Source organism: Orcinus orca, chromosome 1 (genome assembly GCF_937001465.1).
Source record: "Orcinus orca chromosome 1, mOrcOrc1.1, whole genome shotgun sequence".
NCBI lineage: Eukaryota > Metazoa > Chordata > Mammalia > Artiodactyla > Delphinidae > Orcinus > Orcinus orca.
Genome location: NC_064559.1, coordinates 55,651,450 through 55,675,560, shown reverse-complemented (window position 1 = coordinate 55,675,560; position 24,111 = coordinate 55,651,450). Strand labels below are relative to the sequence as shown.

General features: G+C 48.3%; 1 protein-coding gene across 1 annotated transcript in view; it reads right to left on the bottom strand.

The window, feature by feature from the left end:
- The window catches only part of TNR (tenascin R), a 414,120-nt gene that overhangs the window by 41,353 nt on the left and 348,656 nt on the right, over positions 1-24,111 (bottom strand). Inside the window, exons 8-11 of the mRNA XM_049715362.1 lie at positions 19,677-19,946; positions 14,071-14,256; positions 1,926-2,015; positions 584-847 (exon numbers count right to left, since the gene is read on the bottom strand). Of these exons, the coding sequence (XP_049571319.1) occupies positions 584-847; positions 1,926-2,015; positions 14,071-14,256; positions 19,677-19,946 (810 nt within the window). The remainder of the gene's footprint in view (positions 1-583; positions 848-1,925; positions 2,016-14,070; positions 14,257-19,676; positions 19,947-24,111) is intronic.

The window sequence follows — 24,111 nt, the reverse complement described above, 5'->3', positions numbered from 1 at the left end:
GAAATCCACATGAGGTGGTGGGGCCACTGGGATAGAAGAGGCATCTGACTGAAGAGATCTCCTTTCCTTGCAGATAAGGACTACACCTTCACCTGTTGACCCAGAGCTTCCACATTCTCACTCTCCTGTCCTGTCTACTCTCCTTTCTCCAAGCCATACACAGAAAAATGAATGCCCTCAGCAGTATAAAACCAGCATTACCTCTGAGTTATTCATAATACTGATCTAGGATTTAAAACCTCTGTCCTGGAAGGAATTTAACATGATCCCATGGATCCTCCGAATGCCCACTGATTTTGTGCAGGCAGGGAATTATGAACAGAATCAGCCACTGTGTGCAGCCTATAGGAAACCAGATACAAAATTTCAGGCGTGCAGGTAGCCTTGTTCATCACCCCCTTCACCTCCAACCATTCCCTCTTGAGGTATTTATTAGTTTCTCCTCTATCTCTTCTTTCTCTACCTACATTCTTCCTTTCTCTAAAGGATATGGGGCATTGGAAGAGTGGGTTGCCTAGATGACCTTCTCACACTAAGATCTGTTGATCCCTGAACCCAGCCGAGATTTCTGCTGTCCTGGTACCTGTGAAGGCATCCACCGTGGACTCCAAGCTCTGCTGCCGACCCCTCTCAGCTGTGATTGAAATGATGTACTCTGCCCCGGGCTCTAGATCTGTCAGTGTGTACGAGGTCCTGTCCTTGGGCACAGTGACTTCGGAGGCGATCCCAGAGGATGGGGTGAATGTGATTCGGTAGTGGTCAATGGGGCCGCTGGCCTTGGTCCAGATGAGGGAGATGGAGGTTTCTGAGGAGGCTGTCACCATGAGGTCTCGAGGACTGTCCAGTTCTGTGGATCAACATAAGTGGCCTATTTTACATAAGTGCCACACGAGGGCCAGTATTTATTGGAATTGGACCCCCTGTGGATTTCTAAGCTATCAGCGGGTCTGCTGACCATGAAAATTGGCTTGTCACTGCTGACACTTATCTCACACTTTGTTAAGCACCTTTCCTTTGAAAGATGGCCGGGGGCTTGGCATATAGATGAACAATCTGCAGAAAGGCATTAGTAACTCTAACACCACTGGAATAACCCACCTCTGGGACAGAGCTGGCTGCTGACTTTTAAGCTCTCCATAATCCTTTTCTCCCAGCCTTTCTCAGTAAACCAACCAGGGCAAAACAGGTACCACCATCAAGTAGGGATATGCCATTCCTGGCAACCGTAGCTACCTCTGTTCCTGGTGCCATTTTGACTGACCTGGCCATGGTTGTGCAGGCAACAAGGTCTGAGGACTCCTGGGGACCCATGTCCATGTGGTTCTCTAGAGAGGTGGTCTATGCTGGACAGCCTTGGGACAGGGATTGGTTCAAAATCCCCAGCCCAGCCCAGGCTGCTTGTACTTAAGTTACTAAAGTGACTTTGGAATTTGCCCGGGATTTGGAAGCAAAACTGCTGGATCCAGAATAGCAAGGGTGTCAGTGGACTTCTCCATTGCCCTTAGATTGAATGGGTTGTTTCCATGCCTAGACCTTCAGCCTGCGGCTTTTCTGAGGGCTTCTGTCCTACACGGTGAGGAGTCCCACATTCTGCCTGCTGTGGGGTGATCTAGAAGGGAATATGACTTGCTACAACTCCCACTTATTTGGGGTTTTCCACCTCCGTTCTCCACAGCTGTGGGCAGCCCTTCAGACTGTGGGGGACCACGTGCAGATCTGTGGGGAGAGGGTGGGAGTCCATCCTGCACGTCAGATGTCAGAGAGTAGGCACAGGGAATCAAAAAGCTGCCGGTAGATGGTGTTCTTTGACGGATAATCATCACCCAGGGACCTGTTCACTAGGAGGCATTGCCTTCTGACCAGTCCTTGCTGGGCTAAGCTTCCAGACTGTCCCGGTCTCCTTCCACAGCAATCTTCCTACTCACCAGTCCTGGCATTCATGGTGGCTGGTACACTTTGCTGTGAGTTCATGATGGCGGATATTCCAATTCCATACTCAGTGCCAGGCACCAGATCTGTTGGTAGATGCAGAAACAGACATTATTCCGTGTGTGTCAGGGATGGGGAAGGCTGGATGGAGGGAAGCAAATGACCTTAGGTTCTTGTTCAGATCTTGTGTTTAATCCTTCCCGAATCCACTCCTATTTTTACCTATTAGGAAATCCCAATTTCACCACTTAGGAAATCCATACCAAGTCAACAGGACAAACTGATCAGTGCAGAGCTTCCTTCTTGCTGCTGGTCTCCTCGGGAGGGCAGTGAGGCTGCCCTTGTCAGTGACCTTCAGAACAGTGCTCTGCTGTGGAAGGTCTCCCTGAGGTAGAGTCTCAGGTTGGCTACAACTAACTGGTGAAGGGATTTCTTGCTTACATTGTGAATCGGGGGAGTGCATAATCGAGAAGGACTGTGTGGACATAAGCCTTTAAAGCATTTCTTGAACATTGTGGATGAAGACCAAGCTGTACCTTTTATAGACAGGGACTGAGGCCATGTCTGAGGGGAGCAACTGTGGATGGACTGTCTCGCTGAGCACAGGGCTGTCAGGCCTTTAATGTAGGGGCATGCAGAAGCCCTGTTGCTGTGGGCTCCCTACCAAGGGCACTCAAAGCTGTGGATTCAATGTTAGGATGACTTCTGGGGGACCTGAGGAAGCTGCAGAAAATGAAAAAAACTGCCCAACTACAGGGGGAAATTCTTTAGGGTTCAGTATAAAGGACCTAGAATTATTTGGGATGTCTCCCTACCCTCTCCCACATTCATTTTCAGATTAACTCGTTTGACTGGTATATTAATTTCCTATTTCTGTTGCAACAAATTACCACAACCCAGTGGCTCAAAACAACACACATCTATTATTTTATAGTTCAGGAGGTCTGAAGTCTGAAATGGTTCAGCAGCGCTGTGTTCCTTCTGGAGGCTCTAGGAAAGAATTTGTTTCTTCGCCTTTTGTAGCTTCTAGAGGTTGCCTGCATCCCTTGGCTTGTGTCCCCATAACCCATCTTCAAAGCCAGCGGTGTAACATTTTCAAATCTGTTTTTCTCTCTGAGCTCTGCTTCCGTGGTCCCATCTTCTCCTCCGTCTTATAAGGACCCTGGTGATTACATTGGCCCTACCTGGATAGGACAGGCTGTTCTCCCCATCTTAAGATCCTTAACCTAATTACATCTGTACTTTCCTTTTTGCCATGTAGGATGACATAGTCACACGTTCCAGGGAGTAGAATGTGGGCATCATTGGGGGCCTTTATTCAGTACCAAACCCGCATCAAACTCGCCCTCATTTATTAGGACTGGAGCTGCAGGAATATGCAACAAGATCAGATTATCACCTGTAGGGCCCCTCATTGTCTGCCTGAGTCCCTCTGGGAGGCTCTCTTTGGGGCCCTCTGTGGGCTCGACAGAACCAAGGCTGATGATCATGCTGTTCTGCATTTATATAACATTTGTTCTTTTCAAAATACCTGACTGTATTTTGACTGTTGTTTTCCTCACAACCTTGTGAGGAAAGTGGGTTGGGGATCCCTTTCACCATCTGCATTAATTTCCTGTGGCTGCCATGACAAAGGACGACAAGCTGCGTGGCTTAAAAACAACAGAAATGTATTCTCTTGCAGTTCTGGTGTCTAGAGGGCCAAAATCAAGGTGTTGGTAAGCCCGTGCTCCTTCCAAATACTCTATGGGGGGAATCTTCCCCTGCCTCTTCCTAGCTGCTTGTAGTTGCTGGCAATCCTTGGTATTTCTTGACTTACAGCTGCGTCACTCCAGGCTCTGCCTCTCCTCTGTTGGTACGTGGTGTCTTAGTCTGTTTGGGCTGCTAGAGGCCAGGCAACTTAAACAATACATATTTGTTTCCCACAGTTCTGGAGGCTGAGAAGTTCAAGATCAAAGCATCAGCAGATCTGATGTCTGTTGAGCCCCAGCTTCCTGGTTCACAGACCATCTTCTCACTGTGTTCTCATACAGCGAAAGAGCAAGAAAACTCTCTGAGGTCTCTTTTATAAGGTCACTAGCCGCATTTATGAGGGCTCTACCCTCATGACCTAGTCACCTCCCATAGGCCCCCATTTCACATTGGGAATGAGGATTACAATATATGAATTTGCGGGGAGGGACACAAACATTTAGTCCATAACACATGGCCTTCTCCCTGTGTGTCTGTGTCTTCTCCTAATCTTTTGAAGACACTGGTCACATTGTATTTAGGGCCCACCCTCATCTTAACTTGATTTCATCTGTAAAGATCCTCTTTCCGAATAAGGTCGCATTCACAGGTTTCAGGTGGAAATGGATATTTTTGGGGGGAGGGGGTTGGAGGTGGGGGGGGGACACTATTCAAATCAGTAGTTATTTCTTTATAAAAAGAAACTATGGCGAAGAGTAAGTCTGTGAGCAGCTGGAGATGATCCCCAGGCTTCTGGCCTCAGGGTTCAGGGCTTTTAGGACTGAATGCCTTATCCTTCCCTTCATTTCATCCCCTCCCCGGAGCAGCTGTGACTTCCCCAGGAGCCCTGAGGTAATAGGAATGATTTTGCCAGGAAATGCATTGAGCAACCTTTCCTTAACAGCCACTTGGATTAAGGAAGGTGAATGCTGCCTGGAAACCAGAGGGTTCTGCACTCCCTCCTCATTGTGGCTTTCAGTACAGCCTGTGTGGTGAATCCCTCGTGCTCCAGTACGGCAGAACCTTCCAGGCCTTACTGACCAGGCTCTCTGGACAGAATGTGTTAGAATCAGCCCTCTTTTTCCCTTCTCAAACCAGCTCCATTCATTTCCTAACCTTTTAGTTCTTTCTTTCTCTAAAGTGTCAATACTGGTGGAGGTCAGCTTTGACTTTGAGGTCTGCCGTACTTACATTAACATTCAGGCTCTGCCGCTTTCTACACGTGTAACTGATTACTTCACATCTTTGAGCTTCAGTTTCTGTAGAATGGGAAGAATAATAGTGTCTATCTCAGAGGGTCATCGTGAGGATTAAGTGAACCAATGTGTGTGAAGAATGGTGCCTGGCCCACTGGGATCGTAGCTCATAGTATTATTACCTTGCTCAGAGAACTATTCCAGGATTTGGAGTTGTTTTTTGGTGAGCCCCAGGAAGGTACAGGTTGGTCCTCGGCACATCTCTTGTCAGTTTGCTGAAGCTTAGCCTGTTGGCTCTGATGAGACCAGTGATTTAGGGAGTCCCGGTGTCAGTGAGGAGCTGGCCCCTGGCTGGGCCGAGTACCTATCACTAGAATGAGTTGGGTGTTTGCAACACCCCAGATCCATTCAAAGCACACATTTTTATCTGTCAGTATGTTCAGCGAGTCCCAGGTACATCCTTGGTTGGAGAAATTAGATTACCTTTGGGACATAAACTGCTTTTTTCAGACAACTGATTGAGACCTTCAATTGCCTATGATAAAGTAGAAATTCTCCAACGTAGATGAAGGGTGACAGATCGAGGGAGGAAAACAGAAATTACATGTTGCCAAACGGATCTACCATGTAACGTTTTCATCCGAGTTTCTTATTTATGAAGCTTAAATGAAATGTTCAATAATTTACAACGGAATCATCTCCCAGAAAAGGGCAGAGCAGAATTTAAAGTACTCTCTTCCCAGGCTTTCTGACTAGGTGATGTGGAAGTGAGACTTGCCTATAGGTTCCTGCCTGCCGCTTCCTTTGATTTTCAACAGCTTTCTTCCTGTGCTACACGTGAATTGTTGCTCTTTGCCAGCAGGTAAAATACACCTCTGCTGGAAAAGAAAATGCGTATCTGAGGCATACCCAGTACACTTATATATCAGCACTTGGAGGACTCCTAGGGATTTCTCGCTTTTTAAAGACCCCTTGCTCTCTACCAATGCTCACTTTATCTTTCCATCCAGCTCCTGCAAGTAGTAGCCTATGAATGGCTCTGTTCCCTTTCTTAACAATAGCTCAGAAAATTCATCTCATAGGAAACCACCGCTCTGCAACCCTTATAGAACTTCCTTTGTTCAGCTTAGAGGGTGATGCTTTTCTCAACTCTTTCACTGCATATCCATTCTTCTTTGAATTCCCAAAGCACACTGTTCATTCACTCAACAGACATTACTGAGGGTGTCCTTTGTGCCAGGCACAGGGTTGTATACTGGGGATACCAGGGTGAGCTGAATGGAATCACCCTCGTCCTTAATGAGATAAAAAGAAATCTGTACTGAAGAAGGAAATTAATTACTTACTGAGTACCCATAATATGCCAAGCAATGAGCTGCATGCAGTAATCTAGAAGAATAATGAAGAAAAAAGAGAGGGAAGAAAGGAGGGATAAAAATCAAAAGAGAATTTTAAGTGTCTGGTGGCCAGGAGGTCTATTATTAACTTTAGTTTCTTAGCGATTCATACCTGTTACCTCGTTTTCCCCTGCAGCTCTGCCAGGAGGGCCTTACTCATGGGTAAACAGAGGATCAGAGAAGTCCATTTCTTTAGCAAGGTCACAAAGATAATATACAATAAAACTGGGTTTAGAACCCAGGTTCATTGTTCTTTCTGACACATCATAGCATGGTCCCTGTCCCTAAGAGTCTTACAGGCTAGGAGAGGGGAGTGGAGTAAGCACATTGGAATTTGAAGGTGATTTTGCACTGCACCATGGGCTGCTAACTAAGAAAACCATTTCAGAGTGGGGATGAGATCAGCATGGGCTGGAGTAGCCAGAGAAGGCTTTCTAGAGAAGGGACTTGAACCTTGAAAGCTAGCCAAGATTAGGAAAGGTTGAGGGACGACGGAGGTGTGGAATTTTCTGATCGGTAGGATGGGACATAGTGAGCAGGAAGAGATTAATTAGAGCTAGAGAGCAAGAGGAACTAGCAGCTTCTCACCTGCACTGCAAGGACTGTGGGTGGGTGATAAAGACAGGATGACTCACTTCCCTCTGTTAGGAAACCTATTCTTCATGCTTCCTGCTGCTAGCAGGAAAACAGTGGGAGAAGGAGGCCCAGGAAACTGAGATTGCTGTGTCTTGCCAGCAGAAACATAAACAATACACCTGGGGTCTGCAGGCTTGATTAGGTTCAGATGGCCATGCAGAAAGATGGACCCTTTCCGTCTCTGAATCCCTGGACTCATCTCCAGAATATCTGTGAAGTTCAAGTCTACCAAACTGGGGTTGGGGATTTGGTTGTCTCTAGTGCAGGGGTCCCCAACCCCTGGGCTGCAGACCCCTACTGGTCTGCGGCCAGTTAGGAACCGGGCCGCACAGCAGGAGGTGAGCGGCGGGCGAGCCAGCGAGGCATCATCTGTGGCTCCCCATCGCTCCCCATCGCTCACATTACCGCCTGCACCATCCCCCCCACCCATCGTCCTTGGAAACATTGCCTTCCACGAAACTGGTCCCTGGTGCCAAAAAGGTTGGGGATCGCTGCTCCAGTGCATTTGAAGGACATCTGCCTTCAAAGGGAGGGGCAAACTGATGACCCTGTCCCCAAGGAGCTTGCAGTCAGTCTCTTAGTTTTTATCACAATCATGCTATTATGTTGTTATTGTTAGCTTTCTTGCTGGTCTCCTCAGCAGACTCTTAGGTCTTTGGGTCAAGGGATTTGATTTTTTTAATATTTTAATTCAGTATGTCGTATAGTGAAAAAAACAATGATGCGTAGAAGCAGCATGGCGGGGGTAATGGTGGTGTTGGGAAGACTTCTATGAGAGAATATCTGAGCTGGATTTTGAAGGATCAGGGGACATTTGGTTGGGGAAAGGGCAGGCTGAGGGAATAACATATGCAAAGGTATATCTGGTAAAATAACTCATGAAAACCAGGGACCTAATGTAGGGCCCCTCATAGGGAAATTTCCAGCAGGGAATTTGGGTACCGGACGTTTCATAGATGGGGAGACATTTGGAGACAGAGAATCTTCTGGGAACCCCTAAAATCATACCAGATAGGCAACAATCTACCTTTCAATGTACTGAGATGTAAGCTCCCAGGCTCCTCATTCTGATATTCTCGGGGAATGGCAGGTGCTTCTCCAGGGTTCCCCGAATGAGTCAGGCTTTGGAGGACATCTCCCCACTTTTTGGGTGGGGATGATGTTCGAGCATCAAGAGAAGACTCTATGCTGACTTTAAGGAAGGGACTGGTCCTACAAACTTATATTTAAAAAGAAAATCATAACACCAAGGACTGTTTTCAGATGCAACTTTCTTGTTGCCAGTGGGATTAATGAGGAACATGGGTCTTCACCCCCTGTCCTACAGGAACATCCCATGTCCGGGTGTTTGCTGTAAACAAGCATTCGCTGCTGAAGAAGTCAAAGCAGAAACGGAAAAATTCCCACCTGGCTTTACTCTTGGTTCCCTTGCACTAATGCAAACCCTTTAATGCAAATTAGGGGACAGATGCCCTTACATGCCAGCTGTGAGGAGGAGGACGGCGTGGAAGCCACTGCCCCTTATCTCCTCTCTTCTGCTTGGGTCTCTGCAGCCCCTGGAAGGTGGCGCTGTGCTCAGAGGGTGCCTTACCAAAGTGACCACTTGGGGTCACTGTGACTTCGCCCAAAGCAGGATGAGCACCATCTGGCCCAGGCCCCGGGCCCATTGCCTGACTCCTCCTCCTTAGAGGAGCCTGCAGGGCATTGAAGGTCTGGCACTCGGTCCGGAGCTTGTGCCCTGGCAAGTCAGGGAGTGCAGACAGGGTGAAGTGAACGTCAAGTGCCTCGGTCAGCGCTGATTTGCTAGCTGGACTCCTCTGGGGGTCTCGGATTTCTTCATGGAAAATCTTCCTGTGGACGAGCACCTCGCGGAGCCCACCTTCTCACCACGAGATCTCCATTTGAGCCCCAAGGAGACAATGAGGGATTTGGTAGAGGCCTTGGTTTTCTGTCCCCAGCAACCAGAGGCCTGGAAGGCAGCAATTCACAGGGCCTGACGGGGGCATGCTTGCACACATCAGCCTTGTGCAAGTGTGTGTGTGTGAGTGAGTGTGTGTGGGGGGGTGTCGTGTGTGGCTGGCTGCAGGTCTTTGTTTTCTTGCGATCCATTGTTGCACCATGAAGTCTGTAGGAATCTTCAAGCCTCTGGGCTTCCTAAGCCCTGGTGATGAGTTTTCTGATTAGCACCTTGTTGACTGGAGATCCGGGTAGTCGCTGTGCAGAGAGGCAGCTGGTTGGGAAGCATCATCAAGAGGTGTGTAGGGGGCGCCCCATCGAGTGGGTGAGGGACGTGATGACTGGGCCCCGGAGCGGGGTTAGGGCCCAGTGCTCACGTGGCCATACGGGCCAGTTCCTTTTGCCCTTCTCCTGACCACAGGGGTCCTCAAGTGTGGGCTTCTGTTCCTGAGGGAGGACCAGGCAAGAGACCGTAGATGACTGAAGACAAACCCCTTTCCCCTGTTCGCAAAACACCGAAGCCACAGGCTTTTCTGATGACAGGTTAGTGGAGTCCCCTCCGACAGAGACCAGGGCAGTGTTTATAATTTGCATTGGTCACAGGCAGGGTTTTGGTTTTTTGTTTGTTTTTTGAATCAAATTCCAGTCAAAGAATGAAAATTTCCTTCCTTTCCTCCTCCCTCCCTTCCTCCCTCTGTCCCTCCACTAGGAGTTTTCTGTATGGTTTATGGTTTTTCACTGCTACTCAGAAAACAGTGATGGTGCCAGTTCCTGGTACATGCTTCTGGTTCTAACCTAGAGGGACCTTGGTGAGCCTGTAAGGTACATAACACTCGGGGACCCCTTTGGGACTCCAGATATGGTTCACAGGCCAAGCAGACATGGTTCAGGCTGAGAGCCTGAGCCTAAAAAAAGACTTTATCATTAGGGACGCAGAAGCCACCAGAGCAGAGAAAAAAATCATTGCAGACACCGAGTCTGTTGTTGAGAAACAAATTCACACTCCAGAGGGAATTTGCTGGGCATTGCCTAGAGAGAATAATGGAAAAGAAATGTTTGGTATTCTGTGCCCCAGCCTGGTCTCTGTGTTGCAAAGGGGGAGGTACATGATGGAGGATGCAGTGGGGTGCGGTGAGCCCGCCGTGTGACTCTGAGCCCCAGAGTCAGGAAGGGCTTGCATTCCACAGCGAAGGGGTAGGTGGCGGCTGCAGAGACAAGGGCTTCTGCAAGGAGTATCCAGTACAGATTCCATAGGACTTGAAGGACTTGGAGTCAGCTGGCTGTGAGAATAAACGGTCTGTGAAGTTCTGCCTGGGAGAGGCCAGGTTGCCAGAGATCCAGGCTGAGTTTTGTAGGAATTAAAAACAATAAAAGGTCAAATGGCTATTGAAGGCTTTCTATGTACCAGTGCTCAGATATATAAATATATATGAGTTCATTGAATCCTCCCAACAACCTATGAGGTAGACATGATGTCCTTCAGACCAGGAAACGGAAGCACAGAAATTGAAGAAATTTGCCCAAAGATGCACATCAGTGAAGCTGGTCTCAAGCCTGAGTGGGTGACTTCAGAAACCATGCTCTAAGTGAGTGCTTCTTGACCATTAATGTGCACACAAATCCCCCGAGGGGCTTGTAAAATGCAGGCTCTGATTCCACAGATCTAGGGGGAGAGGGCTCTGACATCTCCTGGGGTGATGCCCTTGCCACTGGACCCCACTTTGAGAAGCAGGGTCTCCACTCTGTGCCACACTTATTACAAGGGATCGTCCCAAAGCATCCGTTAGCTCACAGACCTTCTCCTCTGCCTCCTTATTTCTCCTCCTCTCCCGCCCCTCCTTCCCCCCACCATCATCATCACCATCATCCACGTATTGAGTACTTTGCTGTGTTAGAAGAATGGTCTTAAACTCCTTCAGTACATGGTCTCATTAAAGCCCCATCAAACACTATGAGGTAAGTGGCATTATTCCCCTTTTACCAATGATGAAACAGAGGCTTAGAAAGGTCGAGTCAATGGCTCCAAATCCCACAGTGAGTAACTGGGCCTAGATACAGAGTCTAGAGTCCCAGCTCTTAACATGTCCCACAGGACCGAGCATTCAAATAAAACTGAGACAAGAGAGGATGGTACCTTCTTGCTAAGGTTGCAGTTATTTTTGACTGGGGATAAGGAGGGTGGGGACAGCTGAAGTTTCTAGTCCTTCATACTCTTTTTGGCCAGGGAGGAATTGCTTCAAATGAGCCTGGAATGCCCTTCCCACTGAGTCCAGGGTCTTGTTTTATATATACAAGCAAATAACTTGTTTGGAACTAAAATCAAACAAACAAACAAACAAAACCCCCCAAAACAAAAACAAGTCTCGGAAGCTGAAAAAACTCTCCTCTTTAGCATCCAAGTTGGAGAATGAGGGAGAAAACACAACTATTTAGAGCTGGGGTCAAACTTCTCGCTCTTTTTGCCTTCCTTCCTTCCAGGTCCTTCCTTCTTTTTCCCCAGCTACCACAGCGAGAGTGCAAGCAATCCTTGTAATCTGCATCTCAGCAAGTACAGATATACTTGATTTCCTTACATTCCTATAATCCCTTTTTAAATCACATAAGGCTATTTGCCTTTATAAATCTTCCCAGCAGTGAGCTCCCTGGGATAATTATGTGTAATATATATTTATAATTTTATTTCATAAGCCCAATTCAAATATAAAAAAAATCAACCTATCTGAGCTCACTCCTCACTAATAACCTTTCCATTCCTTGTAAGTCTGCAATATTTGACTGTTCCTTTCATGTTACTTCTTTAGTAGGAGCAGCCATGAAAAGGGATGGGGACTTTTGACTAGAATTCAGAACTGCCTTTGAGTCACAGCCCCCTTGCTAGCTTTGTGAACTCGGGCAAGTTTCCAAAATCCCTGAGTCTCAATTTCCTCATCCGTAAAATGGAGATGCTGACTGGGGCGCCTATGATGTGATGGCTGATGGCTGTGACATCCTTTGTTTACTGATACGGCAGGCAATATTTTAGTTCACCTGTCCCTCATGAGTTGTTGTTGTGAAGATTAAATAAGCTAAAACTATGTGAAGGTGGCTGGAATAACAGAGATGATCAAATGGATGTAGAATCTTCTTCCCCACCCCCCCGCCCCCGGTAATGGGAAATAATAGGATGATTATTAGTAGGATGTGACTGAGTTCTTCTCTATATCTCATGATTTTAAAGTGTGTCCTCCATCCAAACAACTAGCCATCATCTTTGTAAAATTGCTAATTGCCAAAGCAGCCTGCAGCTCTGGGCAGGGATGGGCTGCGCCTAGAACCAGTTCCCTCCTGTATCACTGCAGGGTTTTTTGTTTAGCTTAATTTTTGTGAATGTCTCCAGCTCTCTGTAAGGGCTCTGTGCCAGATGGTCTGTTCCTGCTATGTTTAATTCACCCCCATTAACCTGCTTGGTCAGCATATCTTTCCATCTCCTTGCTGTGTTTGAGGAGTGCGTCTGTTTGGAAAAAACATTTATTATATTTACTTTAACTGGCCTCATTTGGCAACGTGGTCTGGGATTTCAGTTCAGGAGGAAAACAGATTTGATTATACTGCCCTTGTTTACTGTACGCACTCTTCTGTGTGGATCTCTTGCTTTTGCAAGAAGCCAGGACACAGGATAAAGAAAGTCTCTGCGAGCATACTGGTGGCCCCTGGTCCATGGCTGCTTTGCACAGTCTCCATCTGAAAACTGTGCCCCACATTTCCAGCCATCTACCTTTCAGCAAAGTCCAGCAGGTAGGTTTTCCTGGCGGGTGTGTCTAAGGCCCCAGGAGGAGCACTGGTTGGACGCCACATCCTCATGGGACCCGGAATGCTCCCCAGCCAGGCGTCATGGTGACCTGGGTCATCGTCTTAGTTCATACCACCATTATCTCTCTCTTTGACTCCGTGCAGCCTCCTGACCTCTCCCTGCCTTTGGCCTTGTCCTCCTCCTGTCTGTTCTCCACACTGTAGCTGCCCAGATCTGGTCATTGCATCATCTTATTTCAGACCTTTCAACAACCCTCCACTCACACTCTTTATAGGGTACATAAGGCATAACCAGGCTCTTACCTTATCACTGGCCTCTTGTAGCCTATGCCCCAGTCATAGTGAACATGTGCAGTTTCTCTCATCATTCATGCATGCGTTTATTCATTCGTTCATCACTTATCCAGGACCTGTAAGTGCTAGATGCTGTGCTGAACGCTGGGGAGTCATGATGAGTGAAACCAAATATGGTCCCCCTTTCACAGAGTTTAGTCTAAGATGGAGACTGACAATCCAATAATCACACCCACAAGCGTACAATGATAACTTGAGGAGTGCTGTGAGTGGTAACCAGTAAGATGAGGCTGCCAGACAGGATGACCTGACCTCGCCTGGGGACCAGGGAGGGCTCCAGAGAAGTGACAGGTGAACTGAGAGCTGGAAGGGAAGCAGACGTCACGAGGTAAAGAGGGTGGTGGGAGAGGCTGGCAGGTAGAGGGAACAGCACGTGCCAAGCACTGTGGCAGGAGGGAGAAGGTGTTTGAGGAACTGAAAAAAGTAGACTTGTGCGCCTGGAGCACAGGGGGCACCAGGGAATGCGGGAGGGAGAGGAGACTGGAGAAGATGGTAAGGAAACCAAGGCCGTGCAAGGGTTTGGAGTTTATCCCAAGAGCAGTCGGAGTCCCTGAAATGGCTGCAAAATGGGATGGCATAATCAGAAATGTAATTTTTTTTTTTTTTTTTTTTGCGGTACGCGGGCCTCTCACTGTCGTGGCTTCTCCCATTGCGGAGCACAGGCTCCGGCCGCGCAGGCTCAGCGGCCATGGCTCACGGGCCCAGCTGCTCCGCGGCATGTGGGATCTTCCTGGACTGGGGCACGAACCTGTGTCCCCTGCATTAGCAGGCGGACTCTCAACCACTGCACCACCAGGGAAGCCCTGGAAATGTATTTTGAAAAGATAACTGATGGAGTGAAGAGGAGAGGAGAGCAGAGGGGAGAGAAAGTGGGGAGGTTATCGCAGTGGCGAAGACAAGATATGGTAGTAGCTTAGACCAGGTGATGGCAGTGCAATGGAGAACAGCAGACGTATGTAATAGGTACTTGAGGGATTAAGTCAATGGGATTTGGCGATGGTTGGATGTGGGGTTGGATGGCCGGGGAGAGAGCTGGGAGGGTATGGACTCAGGAACTGCCATGCCCCCAGGACCTTACTTACCTGTGATCGTGGCTCTGGTGGTTGGACCGATGCTCTTGGGGACCAACAGCTCATGGTACTGCTCGCCTGCCAAGGTGCTGTACACAATCTTGTACTCCTGAACCTCTGCTTCACTGTTGTCCCACTCAAGGTCAAGGCTGGTTGCTGTGCGGGAACCAAGCCGCAGGTTCTTGGGGGCGTCAATCTCTAAAAAAATCCAGACATCACCAACATCACACAGGATAATGTGCATTTGTCATGCATCTTGAACTTGAACAGGCTTTGGGGTGAGAGTTGGTGACCCTCTGCCTCATGTTTGAGTGAACCCAGGGGCTGCCCCTCAGCTTTTGGTCTGCCAGGTTGGCCATGACAGATTACGTGGGCAGGTTGGAGAGTTTTACTCAGGAGTTAGATATCAACACACTTCACACGTCCCCCATTCCCATTCAGGAGTTCTAGTGGTGTTCTAGAAATTGAAGAATGAACCAGTTAGTATCATAAGGTTGAGACTAAGCAAGAGACACCCTGGAAAGTGGAAATCAGAGATGGCATCCAAGTGATCAAGATGAAATAATTTCAAATTTGATCACTGAGCAAAAAGCAGAGGATTGACTGCAAGATTTTGAAGTATAAGATGCTTTCCCCTGGATTTACTTGCATAGACACTGCTGAAAGTTTTGCATATAGAGAGGGGATGTGATGTATTGGAAATCAGTCAGCTTTAGAGCCAGGTCTCAGTTTGAGCCCTACCTCCAACTCTTATTGTAATGGGACCGTGGGCAAGTCTTCATCTCACTGGGTCTTGATGGCCACATCTGTAAAATGGGCTAATAATACTGCCTTTTCAGGGAGTTGTACAAATTAGACAATGCATGTAGAAGTGAGTAGCATGGTGCCTGGTACAAAATTAGGTGCCCAAGTCCTGGGCTGGCTTCCTGGTGCCTCCAAAGCTCTCCCTGAGTTCCAACAATCTGGCACCCCCAATGCTTGCTCCTTGGGGTTCCAAGAATTCCACAACAATGAAAAGACCATTGGCATTGGGGTCTTTTCCGCAGTTGTGGGGGGCTGGTTCTCTCTTCCAGGACTGGTCATCTCTTCAGGCTTATTTGGGCAGAAACAACATAAACAACTTACAGGATAAGAAGGTGCTGTCTTGACAACCTGCCACTTAAAAAGTTCCAAATAGGTCTTGACTTTGAGACTTGAATTTAACTTTGGAGTGGACCAGCCATTTGTTCTGGGAAAACCTCAAGTGGACTGTTTTAATTTGCAAACGCCAGGCAAGTCTCCACCGATTGTTCTTTCAGAAGATGGGACTGTTGTGAATCAATCTGAGTGCAGCTGCTGCAGAGTGAGAAGTGTTCTGTTTAGTGATGTAAATTGGGTGAATCTTTTAGCAGATTTATGCCTCTGCAGCTTATTTTTCTGAGAAACGTTTCCTTACTCAGTGTGGGTTTAGCATGCTGGAAACTGTGCATTATCCACGTGCTGTGTGTGGGATTTCTCGAGCAGTTGGATGGAAAGAGGAGCTTGAGTAGAGGGGTATGTAGGAGGAATGCTCTGGGCTGCAGATCCCTAAATCTCACGTGGGAGGAGAGGCTGGCAAAGGACTGGGTGGGGCTTGGGGGGTGTGTGGCCTGAATGGAACTGGAGCAAAAAGAGATTCACTTAAGGTTCAGGTTGAGTCTTGTATTTACCTACTGCTCTTCACAACTAAAGACCTCAGACCTGGGAAATGTTTGTTAGACTATGGGTTTGTTTTTTGCTTTTTTGGCCTTAGGACCTGTGCCCTGTGGATAGGCGGCAGTGTTTCCTCTGAAGGGACTGGACATTTCCAATGTCAATGATCCCCAAGGAGATCAATCCTGAGAATGAGGGCTGGAGAAGGCAGGTGTCTTAGGACTGGGGTGGAGTGAAATGGTTTGCTCCCCCTAGGTCTTGAAGCCTGACCTCTAGGAGGCGCAGCTGAAGGGCACCCTGGCAAGTGGGAGCTGTGTTGGTCTCTGCAACACACCAGCAAGCTAGGGGCAAGGTAAAGCCAGGTGTCCAGTGGGGGCCCTGTGGACAGGCTGCGGCTGTAGACTCTCACCTCTAAAACATAAATTAAATCAAGCAGTTCTGCTGAAAACTTTCCGCTGCTTCCTATTACGAACTCCTACTTGTGGCAGGGCTCTACGTGACCTGGCCCTGCCTGCTTCTCAGGTGGCACCTTGGAACATTCTACCCTTCTCACCGTGCTCCAGCTGCACTGCCTCTCTCCTACTCCTGAATCACAGCAAGCTTATTCTCACCCCAGGGCTTTTGCACTGGTTGGTACGTTTGCCTGGAACGCTCTTCCCCAGACCCTCACATGACTGAGGTCACTTAGGTCTTGGTTAAAACTTTAGCTCCTCAGAGAGGCCTTTCTGACTACTCCCTCTGTATCATCCATTTCATTTTTTTAGCATAATCCTCGTGATTGAAATGATCCCATATGTTTCTTTCCTTCTTCCTTATTTAGTTTCGCCCCCTGGAATGTAACTCCTGTGAACTGGGATCTTATCTATCTTGTTTATTCCGCATCCTCACTGCCTAGGACAGTGCTTGGCACCTACTAGGTGTTCATTAAGCACATGTGAAGTGGCTGAATGGGTACTGGCAGTTCTCTGTCTTGTCTGCTCCCTCAAAGCCTTTGGAAAAGTCTTGTTAAATATTCCAGCTGGGGACTTTGAGGATGCTTGGGGCCAGGTGGTACAGGGACAAGAACAGCTTTGACTGAGGGCAGCTGGTCTTGGCTGGCTGACAAGAGCCATCCAGGTTGAACTTGTGGAGGCATTTCCTGGAGAATCCCAGAGTACAGTCCCTGCCCAGCAGGTGGGAGCTCCAGCTGTTGTGACTTGGGCCTTTGTTGCGTTTCCTGGGGCTGCCACCACCAAGGGCCACACACTGGGTGGCTTCAAGGATAGAAATGTATTGTCTCACAAACTGGAAGTCTGAGATCAACGTGTTGGCTCCCTTCCAAGGGCTGTGAGGGAGAATCTGTTCCGTGCTTCTCTCCTGCGGTTTGCCAAAGGATCCACCAAAAGAGTCCCGGGAATGCCCCCATGAGGTCAACTGCAACCAGAGCTACGGAGGGCAGGGAGGTTCGGGAGACTGGCCTCCGGGTTTCCCTGGGCGGCCTTCTCTCTAACCATTGGCCTTAGTGGGCTTCCATCGGTGCTTTCCTTTTTCCGAGCGGCTCTAAGACCCAGACAGATCTGCTCACCACGCAGGAAGCAAATCCCCGTTTTAATTGCCTGTGCAATTAGTGTGCTCCTAGTGTTGAAGCCATCACCTGGAAAAGCACTTTGGCTAATTTGAGTTTAAGCAGAGCTCTGAAATGACTGAGGGCCCTGCCGTGAGGGTCCAGGCACCTTCTCCTCATTCAACCAGCACCTGCCAACCCCAGGCCTTGAGAGCTGGGCTGCAAAGCTGTCCACGGCAACGCACCCCACCCCTGTTGCCCCCTCATCCGCTTCGGGCAGAGGGGGGCAGCTTGGAGGTACGGGCTGCTGCTGCCTGCAGAAGGTAGCCACCTAGCAGCTGCCCATCCTCCAGGCAACCGCAAACAGAGAATCACGCAACGAACGGAAACTCCGGGGGAGCTTCTAGGAGGCAGAATGTAATTGTCTTGATTGGAATTTTCCTGGGCCACCAGCCAGTCCTGCTTCCATCTCGTTGACGTAAACATCAAGAATTATGCTTTCCGTCCTGCTGCTGGAGAGCTCTCGTCTCATTTTCTGCCTCTTCAAACTCCTTATCTGAGTAAAGCACAAAGAAACCGCTTTTCACACAAAACCTGTGTTGAAATTAAAAAAGAATGCAGGACTCATGGCCCTCAGGAGGTCCCAGCACCGGAGCAGACCGTGTCCTGGGGGTGCGAAGGCTGGGGGTTGGGCAGGGCTGACCTTGAATTCACCAAGAAGGGAGCTTGTGTGTGAGGCCCTGAGCAGTTTTGGTTCAGTGTGGGAAAAGACGACAAGAGAAATGGGCAGAATGTAGTCCCTTTATTTTAAAGACATATGCACAGTCACTGGGGATCCCAACGTGTGTTCAGTAAAACATCTGACCAGCGACCGTGGCTGGGGTGGAGTCTAACACAGGGGCTGGAGAGCAAACCTGAGAGGGCCTCTTTCAGAATCGAGCTGCCGTCTCTGGTTCGTCAGTGTCCATGCTTGCTCCCTTGTAACAGGGAATGTTTCCTTTGGGGTGGAGGGAAACCCATTATGAGATTCCCGGCCTCCCTCTTTCTTCTGCTGGGGAAGACGGACTTGCTTCCATGGTGAGTTTTGTGGCAGGCCTGGGCACGGCCCTCCTGCTACCCTCTCTCATGGGAGCCGTCTGCACGTGGGGATCGGCCTCTGCTTGTTCCTCTGTGCTGTAAGCCCTAACCTGCGTAGCCCCACAGCTTCCGCCAGATGGGGGTCTTGCGCAGGTCCACAGGGTTCATCCGTTGGCAAGCCCATCCAACACTAAGCTACATGCTCCAATCTAGGGGATATTTTGGCCTCCATCTGTCTTACTCTTTGCCTTATTTATCAGCTGATTTTAAACACAGGTGGAGGGTAATGGTGCTGTTTATTGAACCTCCCTGCAGCCCCTTGGCTGGCTTACCCCATCCCGTAACAGACTCTTAGGCCACCACTCAATGTAGGATGCCTGAATTAGTGATTCTCCTACTTTACCCCATCAGGAGATGCTGGTTCTTAGATCTTACAGAAGCCGGCAGTTTCCTTTGATCTCTGCAACAACTGGGGAGTTGTGGGAGACATTCCTTGATATGTGACCACCCCCCTGCTGCCCCCCTAACAGGGCAGAGAGGCCGATACTGGGTATCTGGGTTAGACAGAGACTCACTGTCGGATCACAGCCCCCGATCACCCAGTGAGAGTGCCAGGGAGCCTGTCTTTGGATGGTGCCTGACCTACCTGTCCACTAGCTGGTTGGCCTGATGGGCTCCTAGAGAGCCAGGGAGCAGGTCGTGAGGTCTGGCCTTTCCCGACTATTGGAGCCGGGTCTACATTAGCCTTCTTGCCGGTGCCCGCAAATGGCAGGATGAGTCACAGACTCTCAGGTGGAAGGCCTGCTTCCAGGCACGCAGGCCCGGCTTTGCACAACTCCAGAGGGCGCCATTGTGCTGGTGTAGTCACTGTGGATTTATGCAGTCATTACAGCCATTTCCGGCAAATTGCAATAAAGTGACTCCAGGAAGGGGTACTGAACCCTCACAAAATTTCCCTTTGGGCTAGCGACGGGGATGTCAAGTGACTTCAGGACAAACTTTTCATTTTATAAAGGAGAAACCTGAAACCTGAGGGGAAGAGACTTCTGTCAAGTCACAGATCTGGCTGGTAGCAGAGGTAGGACAGGAACCCAGCTCTCCCATCCACTGGTGCTGTGCGCTCCTCTGCCCTGAGATGTGACCTCACCAGGATGCCCTGAAACCTCTCGCTTCCTTCTTGCAGTGTCTGTGATACGTGGATGCCCAAGCACACGTCATCTCTCTCCCTGGATGCCCCTCTTGCCATGAGGATACCAGCTGGCTCAGCACCCTCTCCCCTCCTCAGGCTCTGCTCCCCGCCCCTGCCCCACCCCACCTACAGCCTCACCTGTTATGAACTGGGTGGTGGTGGACTCGCTCTCGTTGGTTCCACGGACTGCGCTGACCCACACCTCGTATTGGGAGCCGGGCCGCAGGGCCTGTACCGAGTACTGGCTCAGGGGAGGCTGCAGTCGGAAGGTGGTCTTCCCGCCTTCCCCGCCCACCAAGCCGTACTTCAAGAGAATGAAATCGACTTTGGCTCGAGGTGGGGTCCACTCCACGAAGGCTACAGTGTCGGAGACATCTCGAACCAGGATGTGCGTGGGCCCATCAATGACTAAATGAGAAAGATGCAATAGAAAAAAAAAAAGTTTGAGAAGTGAGCCTCTGACTGAAGCTCTTTCCTTTCCTTTCCTCCTTACGTTAGCCTGGTCGGTCAGAGAGAGAATAGGTATTATCCCATTTTACAGATGGGGAAATTGAGACACAGTGAGATAAAATCTCTTTCCTGAGGACACATGGTTTTTCAGTGGGGGAACAGACACTGGATCTTAGGTCCCCTGAATCTTGCTGTCACGGGGCTGTGGTTTTTAGGATTGGCACTTCCCAGTTTAGGCAGGGGAAGGGCACTTACTGGCTTGAGAGGGCCAGCACTGTTCTGTCAGGAGGTTATGGGACAGACGACAGAGAACTGTGTTTCTCGTGTGTGCCCAGCTGCCCAGCTCTCACATTCCGTGAGCCCCAAGGAAAGACCTATGAAATTAGCAGCCCTATCTAAACATCTGAGACTTCCAACTTGGTTGCCAATGAGGGCATCACGAGTATCTAGAAGATGTCCCTGCTCAGCTGTACCGACAACTCAGCCAACCAGCTGCTAAGACAGTCAAAAACCCAACAGACATTTGTATTTGTGGATATGAAATATGCCTTCTGGGGAAACTTGCTCTTCTGTAAAAACAAGGATCTCTGTTTTGGAACAGCATCTTGTGGGCTACTTTTTCCCCACCGGTTCTTGCGTATTCCTGAGCCAGGAGGGCACTGCAGTCACACACAGTCCCTCCAGGTTATTCAGCATGTGTCCCTCGTGAGTCCTGGCCTCTGGCACTGAGCACCTGAAGGGAACACCATTGTGGGATGGTGTTACCTAGGAAAAGCTGGTTGGTTTCCTAGGGGTCCTACCACCCTGGTTCCAGCACCCACTTGGGGTCCTGTTCATATTGAATTAGATGATGGTGGCGGTGGGGCAAGGTGAGAGAATGTAGAAGGGAAATAGAAAGGGCTTAGTGAGTAGAATAGAAAATGGTGTTCTCAACTCCTCAGGGTGTGTCTGGATGGCTGACGTGCCCTCCTTTGAATTACTCATTACCTTCTAAAAAGAGCTGGCCTGGCTTCCATGTTTGCATTTATTATGGACTACACCCCTCTAGCTGGGGCTGATTAACATTAATATTAATATTCTTCAAGGATTTGGAACTGGAACCACAGACTCTGGCTTTCTGGTTAGCTGGTTTTGGACCATGTAGAGCCAGGGCTGGTCTGGCCATTCTCTACCATATTCACAAATAAATAGAAAACATCTGATCTGGGGACAGAGAGACAGAGAGACAGAGAGACAGAGCGAGAGCGAGAGCGAGAGAGAGAGAGAAGAGGAGAAAGGGGAAAAGGTGATTTTTTAATAAATACATATTTGGTTTTCCCTTCTTAGCGCAGAGCTCCTAAAACCCTGGGAATTTTCTAAGTGATGAGAGTGATCAAGTTGTCTTTTGTTATGCTAATAAAGCGAGGGAGAAAGCTGGTTGCCAAGGGACCCAACCAGGTGATTAGAGGGTTGGAACTTTCAGTCCCACCCCTGACATCTGGTCAGTCCATCAATCATGCCTATGTAATGAAGCCTCCATAAAAACCCAGAGGGACTGGGTTTGGAGAGCTTCCAGGTTGGGGAACCAGAATGCTTCCATGTGCCACTGCCGTGGGCCCCAAATTCCACAGGAGCAGAAGCTCCTTTGTTCAGGACCTCACCTATGTATCTCTTCATCTGGCTGTTGATTTGTATCCTTTAATATCCTTTGTGATAAACCAGTAATTCAGTGAGAAAATGAGTTTCCTCATGAGTTATATGAGCTTCTCTAGCAAATTAATCAAACCCAAGGAGGGGTTGTAGGAACCTCCAATCTGTAGCTGGTCAGTCAGAAGCACGGGTGACAACCTGGACTCGTGATTGGCATCTGAAGTGGAGGGTAGTCTTGTGGGACTGAGCCCTCCAACCTGTGGAATCCGATGCTCTCTCCGGGTAGATGTGTTGGAATTGAGTTGAATGGTAGGACACCCAGCTGGTGTTGCAGAGAATTGCTTGGTGTGGGGAACCCCTCCCCCAGTCACACACATACTGGAACTGGGTGCAGAATTTTAGGAGCAAATACACAGAGAGAAGCAGAAGTGAGTGACCTTGTGGCGCTTCTAGAAAGGTATAGAGAATAACTCGGTTCTTGACTGTCCAGTTTTTGGTTCAAGTCTTTTGTGAGACTCAGATGCATTTCTGGCCCTGGGGTTTCATAAGACACTCTGTGTCCTTCCAGTAAATTATCTTTTTTGCTACAGCTAGTTTAAGAAAGTGTTTTTCCCTTGTTACCAGGGAGTCTTGACGAAGACTGTTTTCTGTTTTTTTTAACCAGTCTGCACTGGACCACCTCCTCGTCTGTCTCCAGAATGGAGTGTCTCCCTCAGGACTGTCTCAGCCTGACTTGGAGCCTCTCTCTCTTTCTGAGTTGGGCCTTTCGCTGGGTACCCCACCCTCCTTCTGGGTGTAGCCCAGTCCTGTTCTCTGTTAAGCATCTTAGGAGTTTTGGTCTGTCACCAGCCAAAATGAAAATCACCAGACCATTTTGGGTTTGGTGCCACCTGGTTTGGAGTGAAAGTGAAGTTCTGTTTTTCATATTTGGAGTAATAATGAGATTTAACAGAATATATCCAGATGTTTTCTTTTCTGCACGCTGTGTTTAGTGGTTTTAGGTAACTTGGGCCTTTTTAATTCCATTTAATTTAATAATGAGACGGAGGAAATTATCTCCTAACTGCTGAATAAGCATAGTGCTTGAAACATAGTAGACACTCAGTAAATGGGTGTTGAGTAAATGAAGTAAATAGATGACTCTCTATATGCATAAGAAAGAAAGTGAAGCATTTCAATGAATTGGAGCTTCTTGAAAAAAAAAAAAAAGATGTCACCAAAACTCAAATGACCATGTAAGGCTTTTGTCCATCAGCTCTTTTAAGTCCCCAAATCCTAATCATAATGATTGCTCATATTAAAATGTGACTGTGTAGCACCGAGGACTCTGGCTGCAGGAGGTCTTGTAATTTGAATTCCCAAAATGGCCTGCCTGGAAGAAGCCAGCCTGCGTGCCTGATGAGGACTCAGAGCTTAGCAGCAGGGGGTTGGTGTGGGTCAGACATAAGCGTAGGGAAATAATTAAACAATCGTTTCTTAAAAACAGCAGACAGGGCTGGGAGCCAACCATCTTTTCTGCAGCCGTCCTTGGATTCGGCCCTTCAGTTGGCCATTGGGTAACCATGTCCCATTCCAGTCAAGGAGGTATCAGCTTACTTTCAAGTTAGGCCCTAATTTTTAAACAAACACACATCCTACTCAAAAAGTAAACTGGAATAAATATTTGTCTTTCCATTTCTTCGTAATTCTGTACACAATCCCAAAATATGAACTAGGAGTTTTTTTCTTAATTGAAAAAATTCTGCCTGGCTTTACCACAGATGACTAGATCTGGAACTTTTAATTTTAATCTTAAGGAAATTCCAAACCAAAAAATACTGCAAATGTTGTCAAAATGTGGTTTTAAGTAGAAGACTAAAGCAGAGTTGGACTGTCTTCTCTAAGTGCTGTCAGTACTTTGGAAGAAAAGCATCCTCCCTCTGTAATGTTCTTCTCTGCCCTCTCATGAACCAGCTCCTTCTAGCTTTTTTTTTTTTTTCCTACTAATACTTTCTTAATATCAAATCACAGAAGTGATTTGGGGACCCTGAAACATTCCGCATCAGAAGAGGAGAATCTACACGTGTTAACAAATCAACCCTTCAGGGTCCAGCATAACCTTGGGAAGCAGAACTGGGGAAAAACTCGGGCCACTGGTGTCTGGAGAGATTCCTGGACACTGGTGTCCAGAGTACTTTTAGACTTTAGGGCTATAGCGTTTCTTCTAAAATGTATTTGGATTAATATAGTGGTTTTAAAGCCTTTGGGGGAGGAGAGGGCTAATATTCTTTTTTAAAAGAACAAAATCTTAAATGATTGTACAAAACATAAAACAGACAAAAGTGGAGCTGCCTCGGTTGGAGGGTGTGAGGGGCATGGGAGTGGGAGTAATTAGAGACCTGCATCTCCACTTCCTCCTTGCCTTGAGGCGTGGCCCTGGAAAACCGGTGCTCTAATAGAGCATAATCTAATGCCACAGTAGTTTTAAACCAGTGTTTTCTAGTCTGAGCATAAG